We start from the raw sequence: 20,601 nt of genomic DNA, 5'->3' as shown, positions 1-20,601 counted from the left end.
GAATGTTGCCAGAGGTAAGCAGTGAGGTTGGAGCTTGGGGCAGATAGGAAGAGAGGCAGAGATGAAGCTGGATAATAACAAGGATGGCAAGGGCACCCCATATTCCACACTCCTGAGTGATGCTCTGGATCATTGAAGACACTTTGTCTGCTCACCAGAATCACTTGGACATCTTTTAAAACTCTTTATGTTGGTGTTTTTTTTTTTTTTTGTCAGTCGTGGGGCTTGAACTTTGGGCCTGGGCACTGACTCTGAGCTCTTCAGCTCAAGGCAAGCACTCTACCACTTGAGCCACAGCACCACTTCCAGTTTTCTGGTGGTTAATTGGAGATAAGAGTCTCACAGACTTTCCTACCTGGGCTTTGAACCAGAATCCTCAGATCTCAGCCTCCTGAATAGCTAAGATTACAGGTGTGAGCCGCTGGTGCCAGCTCTTTTAAAACACTTGATGCCAAGGCCTGAACTAACAAATTGTTTTTGAGAGGTGAAACTCAGGCATCTGCAATTTCTTTTTTGTGTGCTGTTACTGGGGCTTAGACTCAGGGCCTCATGCTCTCACTTAACTAAGACTGGCATTCTCCCATTTGAGCCGCCACACCTCTACTTTTGGCTTTTTTTTTTTTTCTGGCTAATTGAAAATAAGAGTCGCAAGACATTTTACCACCACCACCACCCCCCCACCTTTTTTTTTTTTTTTTTGGCCTAGGCTGGTTTCAAATGAAATCCTTAGATTTCTGTCTTGTGAGTAGCTAGGATTACAGGTAGGAGCCACTGGCATCTGGCTGAAACCTGCATTATTATTATTTGTATTTGTGTGTGTGTGTGTGTGTGTGTGTGTGTGTGTGTGTGTGTGAGAGAGAGAGAGAGAGAGAGAGAGAGAGAGAGAGAGAGAGAGAGAGGGAGGGAGGGAGGGAGAGATCTTAGCTTTTTTGCTCAAGGCTGGCACTCTGCTACTTGAGCCACAGCTCCACTTCCAGCTTTTTGGTGGTTCATTAGAGGTAAGAGTTTCACAGATTTTTCTGCCTAGGCTTCAAGTCAGGATCCTCAGATCTCAGCCTCCTTAAAAGCTAGGATTATAGATGTGGTTCACTGGTGCCAGTTAGGCACCTGCATTTTTTTTTTTTTTTTGGGTCCGGTCGTGGGGCCTGAACTCTGGGCCTGGGCGCTGTCCCTCAGCTCTTCAGCTTAAGGCTAGCGCTCTACCACTTGAGCCACAGCGCCACTTCCGGCTTTTTTCTTTTTGCTTATGTGGTGCTGAGGAATCGAACCCAGGGCCTCTGGCATGCAAGGCAAGCGCTCTATCACTGAGCCAACTTCCCAGCCCCACCTGCATTTTTTTAAAAAAACTTTTTGCTGTGATTAAGTGATTACATAAATTTCACAAATTTCATAGTATTCTGAGATAGTGATACTTAAAGTCACAAACACATTTTAACCTTCATGAGGCAAATTATCATTATCGTGGTCTATAAAGTTTGTGAATTCTATAAGTTTTGACAATACAGCTATTTCTTCCACATCGGGTGATACATACATTTCTTTCCTTTTGCTTAGTATTAGCTGTTCCCTCTATCCCTTTCATTCCCTCCCTCCCATCGCTGCCCTTGAGTTGCTTAGTTCATTTTCATCAATGTCCAGTGCAGCCGATGAGCCCCTCTGTTGTATGTTTTCCTCTGTTTCCCTCTGATTCTGTATCTTCCTCCTAGTTTTCCTCAGATGTGCATATCTATACCATATATGTGGTCTACAGCATGGGGTCATTTAGTAATGATACAACAAGATAAGTGGAGGTACTTTGTTTTTCTAGTCCTGATTACTTTGTCATATCTCCTTGCAATTTGTATTTAACATCCACATATCAGGTAGACCATAGGCAACTGCATTTTGTTTTTGTTTTTTGGATGGTTGTGGGGCTTGAAATCTGGGCCTGGGTGCTGTCCCTGAGCTCTTCAGCTCAAGGTTAGCATTCTACCACTTGAGACACAGCGCCACTTCCAGTTTTCTGGTGGTTAACTGGAGACCAGAGTCTTATGGACTTTTGTGCCCAGGCTGGCTTTGAACCATGATCCTCAGATGTCAGCCTCCCGAGTAGCTAGGATTACAGGCATGAGCCATCAGAGCCCAGCAGGCACTTGAATTTTTAAAAGCTCCTTTGACTATTCCGATAGCAGACAAGGTTGAGAACCTTTGCCTATCACTATCATCTTTAATTCCCGTAACACCCAGATTCACATAGGCAAGGCAGGGTCTTTTGAGTGAGATGAGTTTAGACATCTTTTCCTGGGAAGAACCTGGGTGGGAAGTCACTGAAGGCTTGATCAGGGACTGAGATGGGCTGACCCCAGTTCTGGCAATGTACGAAGAACTCACTATGCAGGGAGAGGTAAATGTGGGTTCAGGAACTGGAAGGCTTCTGTGGCTGTCTAGAGGGAGGATGATGACTTCTGAAGGCTAAGTCCTAACTCCAGAGTCTGGCTCCTCTGCTCTCCTGAGCTGGTCCTGCCTCAATAGCCTTGCTGTTCACTCACATCCTTCAGCTTTAGTGACACAAACCATTCTTGCGCTTCTTTTGTCTATCTTGAGCCTTCTGCTGGTGATTCTCTACACCCAATAAAACCAGAGAGACAATGAATAACCATGCCCAGCCATTTTCGGAATATACTTAAAATATTTGTCATTGTTTACCTAAAATTCAGATTCAATTAGACATCCTGTATTACATAGACCCACTCTTCCCTCCTTCAAGACTTGGGGGTAATCCTTCTCCTCCAGGGAGCCTCCGTGATGCCTCTCTGTCTCTAGTTCTTCCATCACCAGCCTGGTATCCTTATTTCACAGAGTACTCCTGGCATCAAATACACGCGTACTTCCTCTGTTGGACTTTGGGCTTCCAGAGGTCAGAGAAGAACATTAATATTCCCTGCCCCCCAATATGATAGGTGTTTTCTCAATAGTTGGTGGTGTTTTGTTATTTTTAAATCCTCAATCATTTCATTAGATAGTTTCCAGTTAGAGAGCCAACATGAGAATTTTTAATGAAGGGTCAGAAGACCCACGTTCCAGTTCTGAATGTCCCCCAGTGTGACTGACCTTGGGCAATTTCCCTCCCCCTAGGCCTTCTCAATCCAACCAGAGGAAATTTGAGACGCAGTGGTTCTCAATCATGATCCAACATGCAACTCTCTGGAGATATATTTTTTTTAACTTTCCTTAAATGAAGTTTGAGACAGGGCCTGCTCTGTCCCAGGCTGGTCTTGAACTCTCAATCCTTCTGCTTTAGCCTCCTGAGTGCTGGGATTACAAGTGCGTGCCTTTACGCTCTCTGTTCCTTAGGTGATTGTCATGCTTTGTGGGAGCTGAGAACTATGAGGTGATCTCACAGCCCCGTCTGTTCCTCACACCCCAAGTCTTCTCAGCTAAAATTAGACTTGCCTGGTCATCGCTCAGGAGGACTAGTAGGGAGAGAGGCATCTGCAGCTTTTTCAGCTCTCCGGGTTTTAATTTAGGCTGTGTCTGTGTGGGCAGAAGGAGTGGAGGCTGGGGCAGAGCAAGTGAGTCACATTAAGCTCCCTAGCACTGCAGCTTCCAGCAGCTCTGGGCTGATGCTGGGCACAGGTATGGAACAGAGTTTGGGAAGATTGTTGGGATATGAAAAATATAACCTGCAATTGGCTGTCTGGTCTCCCTTAGCATATAGGGAGGTGGAAAATGGAAAATGCATTTGCTGCTTAGATGACAAGGCCCTGTGATGGGCTAGCGAGGGGTACAGAGGCAGCAAAGCTACAAAAGGACCTGGAGCAAGGAGCCCAGGGTTTCAGTTTGAGCCTCGGTACTACTTTTCTGCATGGCCCTACACAAGTCAATCCCCTGTGGGGGACTTTAGTTTACCCAGCTGTAAAATGGAGTGAATTTAAATGCCAAACATTGCTCTTCCCATGGAACTTCACAGTCACTAGTTTCCATCCTGGCTATGTTTTACAATGAGCATCCAGGACTAGCACCGACAATCTCCCATTTTCCAGGATTTTTTTTTTTTTTGCCAAAACTTCTTAGCAAGGATTCTCTAAGTTAATACTCTAACCACTAGGTCACTAGCTGTTCTAGGGTTCTAAAACATCTCGTCAATCTGGAAATTTTGCAGACTGCTAACATATATTCTAGGAGGTAAATTACATCAATAGCAGTCAATAGAAGGAATAGGAGCATTTACAGCTCAAAGGAAATCAGGGTTCCCAAAAGGAGGAATGGAGAAGAAGAAGCTAGGTGCTGGTGCAGCACACCTGTAATCATAGGTATTCAGGAGGCTGAGCTCAGAAGGATCAAGAAGCAAAGCAAGCCTGGGCAGAAAATTCTATGAGACAATTGTCTCCAATCAACTTGAAAAATACTGGACTAGAGGTGTGGTTCAAGTGGTAGAGCACCAGCTGTGAGAGCCAAAAAGCTGAGCAAGAGCTCAAGACCCTGAAGCTAGCCTTACCTTCCAGTGCTCTACGTACAAATGATGACTTCTTGTCTGATGGTCAGATAAGTTGATGTTAAGTGAAATGAACCCCAAGTTAAGGACTCAAATGGTTTTTCTTTCTTGCTACTGTTTCTAACATATTTATAAGATGATTTCTTTTTTGCTTTGTATGTCCCTCCCCCACTGTATAACCCCTATTTTCACTGTATTTGATGTTGGTATAATTTGGGAGGGGAAGGGAAAAAACAAATTGTTTAAATAGGGATACAGGTGGCCCCATTGCAAAAATGAGATGTACAAGATGTTATGTTGAAAAATGAACTTTACAACTTTGGCGGGGAGGGGGGGAGGAAGGGGGCAGGGATGGTAAGGGGAAACAAAGGAGGAGGCAACAATGCTTGATAAGAAATGTACTCATAACCTTGCTCATGTAATTGTAACCCCTCTGTACAGTATTTTCACAATAAAAAAAACTTATTAAGAATAAAAACAAAACAAAAACAAATGGTGACTTCTTCCTCGCTCAGTTTTGTGCTCCCTATGCTGCCAGGAGTGAGCAGAGGAAGAAAACTTTCCTGACACAGCCTGTTATTTCCTTCTTTGTAGATACTGGAAAGGCTGAATTTAGCACTGGAAAACTTGATTTCTTTCTTTTTCTCTCTCTCCTTTTTAAAAAGTCTAGATCTTCCTCAAAACTCAAAAAAAGAACTATTTTTGAACCCTGAAAAAGAACATTGAGTTCTGCCTCCTCTCTGCCTTGGCAGGGAGCACTCCGTTTGTAATTCCACTCGGACTCAGAGTGATAACTGCATACATCCCCAGCTTTACCAGCTGCCAGTAGCTTGGGCCAGCTCTGAGCAGATGGCCGCAAGGTGTGCTCCTGCATCCCAAGGCCAGGTGGAAAAACTGGCTCCAACTCAGGTCTCGGGTGCCATTTTGGGTACCATGGAACTGTCCCTGGATAGGCCACACCAGACAGAATAGGAAGAGGACAGGTGCCTGATGAAACCACACAGGACTAGGCTGGGCCTGCCTAGAAGCTAGGGCTGCCACAGAAGCTAGGGCTAGCCAACAACTGGGAGAGGGTGGCCAGCAGGTCCCCTATCTGGAAGATGAGTCTCTTATCCTACTCCCTTCCTTATCCTATCCTACTGGAAGTGTCCTCAAGGGCTGTCAAGACTGCATTCTGATTGTGCACAGGAGGCACTGAGAATCCCAAGTGTGTTTAGATGACTCCCAATGGCCTGAGCTACAATCCAAGGCCACATGACACTGTCAGGGTCCAGTGAGCTCTGCTCAGCACCCTGTGAGATACTTTCGATCTTGGTGGTAATGCCTTCCCTGTAAGTGGAGCACATGAGCCAACAGTGACCTACAGACCCTTGGCTTTCTCTCCCTCTTTTCTTCTTCTGATGAGTCATGCATAATACTGCTCCACCCACCTTATCCTTGAGGAAGGTTCTGAGCCTGGACTGCCACTGTGGTGGTTCTAAAAATCCCCAGTGCCTTCAGCCACTGGTTCAGAGAGACTTTCCTTCAGTCACCCTGTTCTGCTTTCTGGCACCTGTAGCCACAATACCTGTCATCCTCTGGGACCCTCGATATCTGACCCAACCCTGGGAACAGCAGGTCTCTTGGCATAAGATGGGGGCAATAGTAGAACGTGTTTATAGGATTGCTAAGAGTGGATAAATGCAACATGGTCCTGAAAACAGCTCACACAGTACCTGGAACACAGGCATTGCTCAGCAAACTTCCCTTCCCTCCTTCCCCAGAGGCATTGTCACCTTCCAAAGGAAATCAGGGACAGCCAGTCAATACTGGTATGGACTCACAGCCTCCTGCTCCTTCTAGGACATCAAAAGGGTATGGAATTGTGGACAAATCATAACAATTAGCCCGCCAACAAAAACAAAGAGAAATAGTTTCGAGAAAGCAGCACACAGAAACTCGGCACAGCGTGACAGTTCTGTTTTGGCTCAGGACACAGCAGGAGCCGGCCGTTCTGACAGCAGTCATTTGATAATTCCCCCAAGCCAGCAGACTAATGAGGAGAGTGACGTCAGGCAGAGGATCAGAGGGAGCCAGGCCAGGATAAAAACAGCTCCCCTCAGGGAAGTAAACATGGAGAGAGGACAAGGCATCAGGCCTCCTGATGATAGCACAGACTAACCGGAAGTCATGGGGACCCTCACCAGAAGGTGGGGGTGTACTGTAGGATCTGAGAGGACTCAGGTGGCTTCTGTCAAAATTCATCTCTAACTGGGTACCAGGGCCTCACATACTGTAATCCTAGATACCTAGGAGGGTGAGATCTGGAGGATTATATCTCAAGGCCAGCCTGGGCAGAAAAGTTCACTAGACTCCATCTCCAGTAATGAACCAGTAAAATGCAAGTCTGGAGGTAGGGCTCAAATGGTAGAGCACCAGCCTAGCAAGCATGAAGCTTTGAGTTCAAACCCCAGTACTACTACCAAACCAAACAGATCATCGTACACTACCAAGCAACCCAGGTCGTGTCGTGTTCAGTTCTGTTGTGTTCTGATCCTGTTAGGGTGCCGTACTTGCCCTTCTGTGCTACAAAGTGAGAAGCACGTTCTCCTGGCCACCCAGCCTTCTGCTATGTCCTTGTCCTTCCTCATAGTATTTGCCTCTTGAGGGAAGGGCTGTGTGGACTCAGGTATGGAGTTGAAGTCACTGCTCTCCATCATGGCCCAAATGCAAGGGAGCAGTGTCCCCAACCACTGCCCCATGTGAACATCATGAGGAGTCGTGCACAACCCTGAGAGGCTAAAAGGCCAGAAGACAGTATAATCGAGTCATAAACAGCACCCCTAAGAATCCAAGAGGCCAGCAAACAGGATAACATAGAGCAGCTGCAGCCCCTCTGGCCTCTGGTCTAAGTGTATCGGAGTCTCCTGACTACTCTTGTGTCTCCTTGGCTCTTTAAATAGCTCTGCCTATCTTGACTCTGCTTCTGCTTCTCAGATTGTGATTGGCTGCCCATAGTAGGTTTGTCTCATTTCCATGACACTTCCCCCCCACTTCCTATCCCAAGGCTCATCCCTTGGCCCAGGTCCTGGACCCTAGAGCTCAGGTCCCACCTGACCCATGCTCTGCTATGTAGTAGAAAGCACACTAACTGTACTCAGCTCACCATCCTGAACAGGTACCCCTTGAAGAGCAGATCATCATATACAAACACCTGGGTGGCCCCCTGGGTGGCCTTAAGCATTTCCTCTGTCATTAAAAGCACCAATATCCACCTAGTCACTGGGGTCAAGTGTCTCCACTTCTCCCTGGACCTCAATCTCAGTGGATCCCTCCTTTCTTCTCTCCTACCATTGGCTTTTGGCATCTTCCCTACTCCACCAGGCTCCTGCTACCAACCAGGGTGATGGTTAGCAGCCCCCAACTCCACCCGATCACTGAGCTGGAAGCAAAACACCAGGGATCGGTGCTGGCCCTCAGTGGGTGGAGGCAGGGGCCTGGAGTATGACTAGACATCAGTAGGGAGAGACGGGCACAGATGGCCAAGGGTTTTGGATCGCAGAGCCCTCAAAGCCTGCTCAAAGTTTCAAAATCAAGTGTCTCTTTTCCAAGCCATTTGTGAGCCTCCCAAACCAGGTGGCTTGGGCAGGACCTGATGCAAATGTTGGGGGAAGGGTCCACACTGGCTCATCAATAGGGAGGGGTCTCATGGCAACATCAGAAAGATAGGTAGTGTGATGGGCTTGGTTTTGATAATGAATAACATGGATACACTTTTGGTCTCCTTGTTAGAAGGCATTGGTGAAATGAAATGCAAACGTCCTTGCAGATGGAGGTAGAACCCTCTCGAGAAAGGCAGAAACTTCTGGAATGATCTTACCTGCGATATCACAGAGTTCTGCATCAGAAGCGTTGGCTAAGGCTTCCTCCAGCTCCGGCTCCAGAGTCACACTTTCCAGCACAGGATCCATTGGCTTCTGCTTGGGGACCCAGATCTTGCCTGCAAACACATGGGGTGCCTGTCAAGGTGTGCAGCTATGGTCCAGGTAAATCATGGGAGAGTCCTGTGAGGCCTTGAAGGTTTCTTGTCTGATGACCACCTTCCTCAGGGAATTGGAGTTGGCGGGTCCCAACAACACCCACACAGTTGAGGAGAATGGCTCTACAACTTGGTCAAAGTATACTATTCTAGCAAGAGAACTGGTCATGCCTCTAAACAACCTCTCTGTGGGAAAAACTACAAGAGGAAATATAATAGCATGCCAGGGGCTGAGAGACCTCTGACCATGGGTTCTCATGTGAGGGAGAAACTTGTAAACTTCTAAAAATATAAAAAACACACACTCAGATTAGATTATTAAAAGGCAAATAGGGAGCAAAAATGTATCCTAGCCTTATGGGACCTTATTTTTTTTTAAGTGACAAGCTCATAACCCAATGAGGAAGGGAGTGCGGCCTGGGGATAGCTGCCGAGTGTCCACTTGAGTTGGTGACAGTGTAAGTCAGAGTGAGCAACTCAATTCTATTTGTGAGAAATTCCAGGTTATAATTTGTATATATCCCCTAGAGTCTCCATGATGGAAACCTAGTCCCAAAGTCATATGCAAATGGATGTATGGGGCCTGAGGGAGGTGATTAGGATTAGATGAAGGCCCAAGGGTAGGAGCCTTATGAAAGCACTAGTGTCTGACTGCAGAGGAAGAGACCCACACTAGCAGACTGCTTTGTCTTGCCCGGTGAGGTCCTCTACTGCACCACAGTATCACACAGCATGGACGCTCTCTTCAGCAATTAGACTTCCCAGACTATAGAACTGTAGAAATAAATTTTTTTCTTTACAAGTGATCTGTTTTTTCCTATTCATTTACAGTAACAGAGAATAGACTGTATGCGTGTGTATATGTGGTGTGGGGTGTGTATGTACATGCATGTGGGTATGTGGGTTATGAGTATAGGTGTGGTATGTGTATGTGTGTGGCCTGAGTATAGGTGTGTGAGATATGTATTTATTCATGAAAGAAATTTACTAAGTGCTTTTTACATGCCAGGCACTTTTCTAGGGCTGAACAATAAATAAGACCTTTAAGAGCTTAAGAGCTTACAATTTAGAGTACTGAAACAGATAATAAGAAACAGGTGAGATTCCAGATGCAATGAGCATTGTGAAAGAAGACAAAGCCAGTCAAGGGCATAGGAAATGGCAGGATAGAGGTGGTCAGGGACAGCATCACTGAGATGATGGCCTGTTGGTGTAGGACCTGAGAGAAATTGGAAATGAGTACCTATGCTTAGGAACAGGCATGGATATATACTTTTATTTTGCTGCTATTCAAGATTGTACTCAAAGTCCTAGTCAGAGTACACTAGAGACTATAAAAATAAACCACGGAAAGAAAAAAATGGAATTCAAACTGAAAAAATAAGTAAAATTATTTCTCTTTGTAGATGACATGGTCTTAATATGGAGAAAACTAAATTTCTACTATTAAATTCTGTGATGTTTCCAAGTATAAGATCAATGTACAAAAATAAATGGTGTTTCTGTACACCAGCAGTGAATAAATTTGCAAAAGAAATCAGGAAAGAAATTATATGTACAATATCATCCAAAGAGCAAAATACAAGGGAATGAATTTAAAAGAATTATACACTGAAAACTACAGTATGTTGTTAGAAGAAAATAAACATTTTCTTCTTAAAAAAACATTTAAATGAGGGAAATTCCTGAATTTATGGGTTGGAATACAATATTATTAAGATAGCAATAATATCCAAATCAATGTATAGATTAAATGCAATTTTTTTCAAAAGATAAAAAGACAGTTGTCAAATTTGTAAAGGATAGTAAGGAACCACAAAAAGCAAAACAATCTTAGACAAATTATAGAAGACTGACTTACTAATGTTGGAAACTTAACCACAAGCTAACCAATGTGGTACTGACATGAGGATAGACACAAAGGCAATGGAGTAGGATTTGGACTTCAGAAGCAAAACTAACCATCTGTGACAAATAGATTTTCAACAGCTGTGTCAAGTCCATTCAATGGGAAATGACTGTCTCTTTAACCAGTAGTGCTGATACAAATGGATATCTACATGTCAAAGAATGGAGCTGGATCCCCACCTCACACCACATACAAAAATGAACTTAACACAGCTCAATAACCTAAATATAAGAACTAAAATTATACTATGTTTAGAAGAAAACACAGACATAAGTAAGTCATTATGACCTTATAATTGGCAATGAAACCTTGAATACCCACAAAGGCACAATTAACAAAAAAGAAAAAATTAGATCAATTGGAATTGAAATTCAAAAATTCTGTGCTTCAAGATAGTGAGAAGACAACGGAAAGAAATAAAATGAACAGACAGAAAGGAATAAAATATTCACAAATCATATCTGATAATGGTCTGATTTCCAGGATATGAAAAAATAATTTGATAATTCAACAATAAAAAGACAAATGACTCTACTTTAAAATGGGCAAAGGACTGTGATGAACGTTTCTCCAAAGAGGACTTATACATAACCAACAAACCCGTGACAAGATACCTAACATCACTGGCCACCAGGGATATGCAAAAAACAGGAGTGTGAAATGAGCATGATCAAAATACTTCCTATACCTATATGAAAACAATGTAATGAAACCCCTTACAACTGTTTAAAAATGGATGAGAGAGATAAGGAAGAGTAATAGAGGATATGAATTTGAACAGAGAACATTATATGCATGTATGTAAATTTCACCACAAAATTCTTTTGTACAATTAACATGTTAATTAAAAATTTAAAGTGGAAAATAGGCATTGGTAAAAATTAGGAAAATTGAAGCCTTTATATATTCCTTTTGAGGATGAAAAATGGTAGTCACTCCAGAAGATAATTTTGGGAGTTCCCTCAGAATTACACATGGAATTACTACATGATTCATCAGTTCTACTCTTAAGATACATACCCCCAAGGAATTGAAAACAGGTAATCCAACAAACACTTGCAGAAGAGTGTTGAATCACAGAAGGCAAATGATAGAAATAACTACCTAGCCGGGTCCCGTGGCTCATGCCTGTAATCCTAGCTACTCAGGAGACTGAAATCTGAGGATCATGATTCAAAGCCAGCCCAGGCAGGAAAGTCTGTGAAACTCTTATCTCCAATAAACCACATAAAACCGCTGTGGCTCAAGCTGCAGAGCGCTAGCCTTCAGCTGAAGAGCTGAGGAACAGCACTCAAGCCAAGTTAAATCTCCAAGACCAACCAAAAAAAAAGAAAGAAAGAAAGAAAGAAAGAAAGAAAGAAAGAAAGAAAGAAAGAAAGAAAGAACTATCTATCAGTGCATGAATGGGTAAACAAAAATATTGTTCAGTCATAAAAAGAAGCAAAATACTGACGTACCTATAATGTTTGAGTCTGGAAAAAATACTAAGCAAAAGAAGCCAGACATACAAACTCATATTGGGTGATTTCACTTATAGAAAATATCTAGAAGTGGGCTGGGAATGTGGCTCAGTGGTAGAGCGCTTGCCTTGCAAGCCTGAGGCCCTGGGTTCGATTCCTCAGCACCACATAAGCAAAAAGAAAAAAGCCAGAAGTGGTGCTGTGGCTCAAGTGGTAGAGTGCTAGCCTTGAGCTGAAGAGCTGAGGGACAGCGCCCAGGCCCAGAGTTCAGGCCCCACAACCGGACCCAAAAAAAAGAAAGAAAGAAAGAAAAAGAAAATATCTAGAAGTAAATCCAAAGATACATATGTGAGGACCAGATGATGAGTGGAGGTCCCTAATTTTATTTTGGAGTGAGGAAAGCATTTTGGATCTAGATAGAGGCGGTGGCTGCACAGCACACCATTGAAGTAATCTCATTTTATGATATGTCAGGTTTACTTCAACTGAAAACTCCTTGCTCACTTTGGCTGTTAATAGAGACTAGTCTGTAAAGAAGGGAGTATGCAGTAAGGAGAGATGGTGACCGGGCTGTGAAATAGCACAGGTGAAAGATGTAATTTGGACCAGGAGTACGTGGAATAGGGCCAGTGGGCATGGGAAGAACATAGAGAAATGTCTTCACTAAGGAAAGATCTTCACTAAAATGGAATTGGTACTTATTTTCCAGTAATTACTCTGTTTAAACTGTTTACAGCAGCAAATATCCATGATCTCTCCAAGCAAAACACATCACAAAATCATTTTGGGGAAAAATGTCTCGTGACCTCTATGCTAATATCAGATTCCAGAGATCTGGGAAAGAGGGAACATACAAGGAAAATAAAATGGCTAAAAAGGAATTTAGTCATGACAATGACTGGTGCCATGAATGAGGACAGGATGGTTTGGAGGAGAGAGGAAGGTCTGGAAGGGAGATATTTGGAGTTTCCCTGGGGGAGCTCTAGAGGGCCTGTTTTGTGCTAGAGCAGTCTTAGAGAGACAGGCAAAGGAAGGGACAATGTAGTTGCCAGAATGAGAGAACTTTGGAGAAAAGAGCAGAAAGAATCAGAGTAGAAGGAGTTGGGTGACATCTCTTGTTACTTGTTTGCACAAGATGGCTTTGTTGGAGCCTCTGAGGGCCTGATGTTCTTTCTCTCTCAAAAGGGTTGAGGTTTGGATGAAAACTAAGATACCCTACCAAAGGGAAATTGAGAAGTTTTGCTGGTCTAGGTGAATCTCTTTCCCAGTCCACCCAACATGGACTAAATCCATGCCGTGCATTGATGCTTTCAGGGTTGGGATTGTTTTGACATCTAGCTGATGCACATCCGGCCCAACCCCAGGCCCAGCACAAAGGTGCCCTCAGCAATGTCTGTGACTGACATGTTCACAAGAGTGTGTTGTTCAGTACCTCGTTTCTCCCCCGTGTAGGGGACCAAGTCTTCTCGGTCCTTAAATTCCTTGGCTTGTTTTTCCAAGTGATCCAAGAGCTCCTCTCTCTTAAAGGGGCCCGTGGGCGCCTTGGTGGTCTGGTCCTTCTGCCTCAGGCCCGCAGGCAGCAGAGCATTCTATGGTGGAGGTGATGGGCAGCAGGAGAGAGAGAAGAGAGAAAGAGAGAAAGAGAGAGCGGTCAACTGCTGCAGACTTGCAACTCCCCAGAACTCATCATAGACCAGCAGGGACCTCAGGGCTAGCAAAATCCACCCAAGTTCCTCCTTTACATGCAAAGAATGAGATAGTCCAAGAGAGACAGAGACTTCCCGTGGCCACCCGGGAGGCAGAAGCCAGCCAAGACAGGCTGGAGCTAAGAATTTCTTAATCCTCTGGTGTCCCTGCCTGTAACCTTTATAAAGGCCAGGGGTCAGGAGACAGGGGATCTCACACAGGCTGAGCACAGAGTGCTCAGGGCACCTATCCAGTGGTAAGTAGGATTAAGTTGGAGTTGGATGTACAGAGACATTTAGAGCAGTGGTATATCTACTAGCTGGAGGGAGAAGCGGAAGGTGGGGGGGGGGGGTGTTTAGGCAGGGCCTTGGAATATAGAATCAGGCATAAAGAGGTGGGACCCCGAATAAGCAGGAGAAAGGCTGGGCAGAGCCACAAGATGGGCAAGGCTGGAGAGGGGTACCCTACTGGGCCTTGTAGGCTCTGGCGGGTGTATAGTCCTGATACGCTGGCTGTTAAATATTTTGAACGTCGCCCCTGGAGATGGGTCTCTTAAGAAAGATAGCACTGACCAATTGCTGCACTCTCTTCTTCAAACATGGGCAGGCTCTTAGGTGTGGGCTCACTACCAAAGCAGATTCCTAATTAGGGTGGATGTGAATCTCGCTTTAATTCAGCCCCCAGGCTCCTTCAAGAGTCAAAGGAAGTGCTGGAAGCATGCTATAACCTGGTACATGTAGCCTCTTTTCAAGATGAAGTGAGGGGAGACTTGCTCTGGAGTTTCAGGGGCACATCAGGAACAAACTCAGGGTCTTCTCTTGGATTTGGAGCAGGCAAGCTTTATTTCTAATGCGTGTGCTTTCCCCCCCCCCCCACTCTCCTTGCATCTGGAGGCAGGTGTGCAGCCTCCTGCTGAACCCCAGAATTGGCTAGGTTGGAGAGTCATTCCATCTGGAATCTCTGTGCCTACCAAATGCTTGCCTCCGAACTCTCACATGGTTCCTTTACTGAGCTCCTTAGATATGCTGTCCCGTTGTCCAACTACAGTACTCTCTCAGAAAGTATGAATGCAAGTGTGTGTGTGTGTGTGTGTGTGTGTGTATACACAGAGTACAAAGGCCCGGGGGGGGGGGTGGTAAAGAGGTCCAAGGGTGGGGTTGGGGTACATGCGAATTGATTTAGGCCACAGAAGCTAGGGCATTTTATGAGAGCCTTTGCTGACTTGGGTGTGGGTGAGGCTGCACATGCCCCAGTTTTTCTTAAGCACTGGTTTTCAGCTATGGTTCATCATGGTAGGCAGGTCCATGTAGATGGTATTTCCTACGGCCAAGCTGTGTGTGTCTACTCAGGATGCTTCCTGAGAGCAAGTGAGTGAGGACACCCTTCGCTGCCCTGTAGGACCTGTCTGTGGCTGTCCATGGCTAAGCCAGCAGCTCTGTGGCCTGCCTGCACTTCACAACTGAGCTCATGGCAAGCTTTGCCCCACCTGGTAACCACTGTGACCTTGGGCAAGTCCCCTAACTGCACTGTAGGAAAGGTGAACACTGACAAGCAGCGCTCTCTTAGGAACTTTAAATGTAATGGCACAAGGAGAGTGCTCGGCCCAGTGCTGACATAGCCAGCACTCGAAAACCATAACTTGTTACCATCGTGATGAGAAGACAAAATACATTTTAGCAAATCAGTTGTTCAAATAAACACATGGGTGGCAGGGAGTGATTCATCACTATCTTGATAGGAGAAATATACAGGGCTGGAGAATGGTTTGTAAACTTGCATTCCCCCATCCCTTTTTTGTTGTTGTTGGTCATGGGGCTTGAACTTGGGGCTTGGGCGCTGTCCCTGGGCTCTTCAACTCAAGGCTAGTACTCTACCACTTGAGCCACAGTGCCACCTCTGGTTTTCTGAGTGGTTTATTGGCAATAAGAGTCTCACAGACTTTCATGCTCAGGCTGACTTTGAGCCCAGATCCTCAGATCTGAGTAGCTAGGATTACAGTCATGAGCCACCAGTGACCAGCTGCATCCCTTTTTGAGTCTACCTGATGGCAGCCACTGATTTAGATAAAGCAGGGTTTCTCAATCTCACAATGGCCATTTTGAGCGGACTGCACCCTCATTCTGGAGCTGCTCTGTGCATTGCAGATGGTTCAGCAACCTCTCTGGTCTCTGGAGTCTGGATCCTGGGCTGGCTTCAAACCATGATCTTCTAGGTCTCAGCTTCTTGAGTAGCTAGGATTATAGGCGTGAGTCACCAGAGCCTGGCTGAAGATGTTTTTTTTTAATGTATCTAAAATATCACTTGCATAGCATGTTAAAATATGGCTTTATTTAAGCACTTATTGGAAAAAGTTGATTTTTGTAAAACAAAAATGTTAAAGGTCTTTCTAACAATCCATAGTGTCTCAATTTTTAAAAGGAAATGTGGACCGTATCCTCCTCCTTTGGGTTAAGTTTATTTTCTTTCCATTAAAGGGTACATTTAATGAAGTATCACATGGTTTTCATTTAGAACCAAAGATAGTCACATACTTTTAAGCGCTTATTTATCACTTTAACTTGCTTTCAAAATCAGCACATGACCTCACACTGTATATAAATATTAACTTAAAATGGATCAAAGACCTAAAACTATAAAACTCTTAGAAGAAAGCATAGGCACAAATAAATCTCTGTGACTCTGGACTAGGCAATGGTTTCTTAGATATGACAGAAAAACAATAAGCAACAAAGGGAAAAAATAGATGTATTGGATAGACTTCACTAAAATTAAAAACATGTGTGCTTAAAAGACATTAGTGAAAAGACACACTGGGATAAGTATTTGTAAGTCATTTATCTGATAAGACTCTAATATGTAGAATACATACATTTCTCTTATGATCTTATAAGGCAAGTAAGCTGATTAAAAATGGGTAAAGTATCTGAATAGATCTCTCTCCAGAAAACATACAAAAATGTCCATGAAGCACATGAGACCATAGCCAGCACCTTAGCCACCAGGCCAAGTGAAGGAAGCCCAGAATGAGATCCTTCCTCATAGCCACTGTGATGGACACAACCAAAACACAGACAATAATAAGTGTTGGCAAGAATGTGGAGCACTGCTAGAAAATGATTCAGACCCTTTGGAAATCACTCTGGCTGTTTACAAGAGAGTGAAACCTAGAATTACCAGAATGACCCAGATACTGCACTTATAGGTAGAACAGAATTTATTTTTTTATTTTAATTTTTATTTTTATTGTGAAAATACTGTACAGAGGGGTTACAATTACATGGGCAAGATAATGAGTACATTTCTTATCAAGCATTGTAGCCTCCTCCTTTGTTTCCCCTTCCCATCCCTTCCCATTCTCCCCTCACCCCCTCCACCCAACAGAAAAGAATTTAAAAGAAAGGTTCACCCTAAAGCTTGTACATGAATGCTCATAACAGCATTTTTCACAATACCCCAAAACAGAAAAAAGTTAAATGTCCATTGACTAATGTAAAGGTATGCAATGATCACTCAGCCTGAAGATTCACAACATGAATGATCCTTGGAAATGTTTTCCTAAGTGAAGGAAGCCAGATGCACCAGGCTACATATATATGCCACATATTATATGAAACATCCAGAATAGTCAAATATACAGAGACAGAATGTAAATTAATGGCTGCTCTGGGGTTAGCACTATAGACTGAACTGTGTTCATCTCCTCATATGGAGAAGCCTAACCCCCAATGTGACTGCATTTGGATATGAGGCATATAAGAAGGTAACTGGAATAAATGAGGTCACAAGGAAGGAGCTTTGATCCAATAGGGGTAAGGGCCTTGTAAAAAGAGACAATGGGACTGGGTGAGATGGCATATATTTGTAATCCCAGCCTATGAAAAGCAAAGATGATGGATGGTTGTTGGCAAACAGCCTGAGATAAAAGTGCAATGCTCTATCTGAAAAATAACTAGAAGAGAATAGGCTAGGGGTGTAGCTTAAATGGTAGAGCCTAACAAGGGTAAGACCACAAGTTCAAAATCCCAGTAGCACAAGAGAGGAAGAGAGCTTGCTGTAAGCCCCACTCCCCTGTTACCCACAAGCCAACATGGTGAGAAGACAGCCAACTACAAGCTAGAAGAGAAACCTCTACCAGAAACCAACCTTGCCAGCCTGGATCTGGGGTATGCCAGCACCCCCAGCCCCGTGCTGCCCCAACCTGTTCTTTCTTTTCGTTTTGCCTGTTATGAAGCTTGAGCTCAGGGTCTGGGTGATGTCCTTAAGTTTTCTTACTCAAGGCTAGCCACAGCTTTACTTCTGATTTTTTTTTTTTTTTTTAGTGGGGGCACAAGTCTCAAGGTCTGGCTGGGCTGGCTTCAAACTTCGACCCTCAGATCTCAACCTCCTGGGTAGCTAGGATTATAGGCATGAAATATGCATTTCTTTTGCTTAAATCACTCAGCCTGAGCTAATTAAGCCAGCTGGGGTAGTTGGGGTACCGGGGAGTGAAGTTTCTTTCTGAGGTGATGAAAATGCTCTAAAATTGATTACGGTGATAGGCGTAGAATTATGAATATAATTTAAATGTTGGAATTGTGCACTTCCCCCTGGATAAATGGTGTGATATGTTTTTTACCTAGGCAGGAGAGATCGAGATGGTTAAATTGATAAACAAAGGAACCTGTAGTGGAAGGTTGAGAGGCAAGGGCTCTTCGGGAGGGAGGGCCAACAGTGGTACTGAGTCTTTCCAGGCTAGAGATAGTCCCATTAAAAACAAAGTCCTGTTTTTATGGTATCAATTAGGTGTGGAAAGTTAAGTGGGTGAGAAAATACTCCCTGGACTCTCTCATGACTTTTAGAACCTACCAGTGATTCTCAGATCCAGGTTAGACAACAGTGGGAGTTGGAGAGAGAGACAGAGAGAGACACAGAGAGACAGAGAGACAGAGACAGACAGACAGACAGAGACAGAGACAGAGATAGAGTGGTCCCGCTACCATTTTGTTGTTGGCTTTAACTAGGAGCCTACTTGAGCACCATGCATGTTAGAAATGTACCTTCCATGCCTTTATTTCTTATTGAATCAACAAACATCTACTGAGTGAGTTACCATGTGTCCAGGCAGTGTGATAAGAGGCTGGGCCATGAACCTATCACAGGCTCTGAGTTGGAGTAAGAGGCAGATGGGAAGTGAGTGGTAGGTGTGAAGTCAATAGAGAAAAGTCTAGGGGCCACGCGCTGGTGGCTCATGCCTGTAATCCTAGCTACTAAGGAGGCTGAGACCTGAGGATCGAGGTTCAAAGCCATCCCGGGCAAGAAAATCCGTGAGATTCTTATCTCCAATAAACCACTAGAAAACTGGAAGTGGCACTGTGGCTCAAGCGGTAGAGTGCTTGCCTTGAGCTGAAGAGCGCAGGGACAGTGTCCAAGCCCAGAGTTCAAGTCCCAGGACAACCAAAAAAAAAAAAAGAAAGAAAGAAAGAAAGAAAAGTCTAGGGAAATGGTTATTTCCCAGGATACATGACGATCAAGATCAACTCCACTAAACAGCAAGAATAATCTATGACCAGCCTGCATGCCACCTGTAAAAGAAATACCTCCTGATGCCCAGGGGAACCTGGAGCCATTTAACCCCCAAGGAACTGAAAACTGCATGCAAGCACAGCCAATGTGCTTGGCCAGGCTCTTTGGGAAGTGAGTTTAAGAGGAAGCATCCATGAATCCCATCAAACAGTTATTGTTCTGAACCAGGGGATCCCAGAGTCACATGCACTAATCACATGAGCAGGTTGGCTAAGGATAAGATTTGTTCTGGGATAGAGCTTCATGTGTAAAGACTGAGCAAATCTTCATGTCCGTATATGTGATTCGAAATTTACTTATGAGAGAAAAGCAGTGACTAATGCCTAAGTGATCTTTATCCCCTGGCAGGAAAGTCAGTGTGAGTTTTAGGGAAGATGGACTTCTAGATATATTCTGGTTTTAACCTAAAATTACAGCTCTCAGAAACTTGGGAATCGTGAGGACTGTGGCACACTGGAGGTTTTGAGACTCCATACTACCCAGTTCCAGTAAACTGTTAACATAGAGGAATGATGATGACGTGGTTTGATCTGTTTGATTTTATGTGAATGGTCTTGATGTTAAAAAGTTAACAAATAGTTGGGCACTGGTGGCTCAGCCTCTAATCCTAGCTACTTAGGAGGCTGAGATCTGAAGATCGTGGTTTGAAGCCAGCCAGAGCAGGAAAGTCCATGAGACTTTCATCTCCAATTAACCACCTAAAAACCAGAAGTGGAACTGTGGCTCAAAGTGGTAAAAAAAAGCTCAGTGACAGTGCCCAGGCCCTGAATTCAAGCCTTATGACTTAGCAAATAAAGTTAAAATGTAGATCAAACATTTTCAAAGCAGTGGTGCTTTTATATGCTCAGAGCACATAAAATAGGCTTACTAGCCAGGCTCAGCCACATTTTGCCATTTTGTCATGTCTGATCTAAGGTTTTTACCAGACTAAAATTCCATGTAGATAAAGTCAAGGTATTCATTATCCACAAATATTGACTGGGGGCTCTGTATATACAAACTAGGCTAGAGGAAGAAAGAGGTAACTAAAAGTTTTTCATATTACAAGTTTTAGTATGCTCTTGGAAATTCAGATAGGGGAAAAATTAACCCACCTTTCCTATAGTCATCTACTTTTGGTTTTTAAAATGATGTCTTCCTTTCAGATGCTGTCACATTAAAACTCAGATGTGGGGCTAGAATCATTACTTAGTGGTAGAGTGCCTGATTCGCAAGTAAGAGGCCTTGAGTTTAAATCCTAATACCACCCCAAAAAACCTCACAAAAACAGACAGTTGTGTAACTCCACAAGTTAACACCTTAGTCTGGTCAAGCCTTCATGGCCACACCCAGAAGTAATAGCCATCCAAAGGACTACGGCAACTGCCAGACCCTTGGCAATACTGTCAGGGGCTCTCCCTGCAGACACGTACCACAGTTACCACTATGCAGCCCAGACTAGCATCAATCAAATTCCTGAAAGACCTGCCTGCCTCAGCCTTCTGAGAGCTCA

General features: G+C 44.1%; 1 protein-coding gene across 3 annotated transcripts in view; it reads right to left on the bottom strand.

The window, feature by feature from the left end:
• The window catches only part of Tmod1 (tropomodulin 1), a 75,082-nt gene that overhangs the window by 24,177 nt on the left and 30,304 nt on the right, over nt 1-20,601 (bottom strand). For all 3 annotated transcript variants that reach the window (XM_070010305.1, XM_070010315.1, XM_070010294.1), the window contains exons 3-4: nt 13,294-13,450; nt 8,334-8,453 (exon numbers count right to left, since the gene is read on the bottom strand). In XM_070010305.1, coding sequence (XP_069866406.1) covers nt 8,334-8,453; nt 13,294-13,450 — 277 coding nt within the window. The remainder of the gene's footprint in view (nt 1-8,333; nt 8,454-13,293; nt 13,451-20,601) is intronic.

Source organism: Dipodomys merriami, unplaced genomic scaffold (assembly GCF_024711535.1).
Source record: "Dipodomys merriami isolate MVZ:Mamm:240054 unplaced genomic scaffold, mDipMer1.0.p SCAF_11, whole genome shotgun sequence".
NCBI classification, from domain to species: domain Eukaryota; kingdom Metazoa; phylum Chordata; class Mammalia; order Rodentia; family Heteromyidae; genus Dipodomys; species Dipodomys merriami.
The sequence above is the reverse complement of the archived record's forward strand: the minus strand, read 5'-3'. Positions and strand labels throughout refer to the sequence as shown.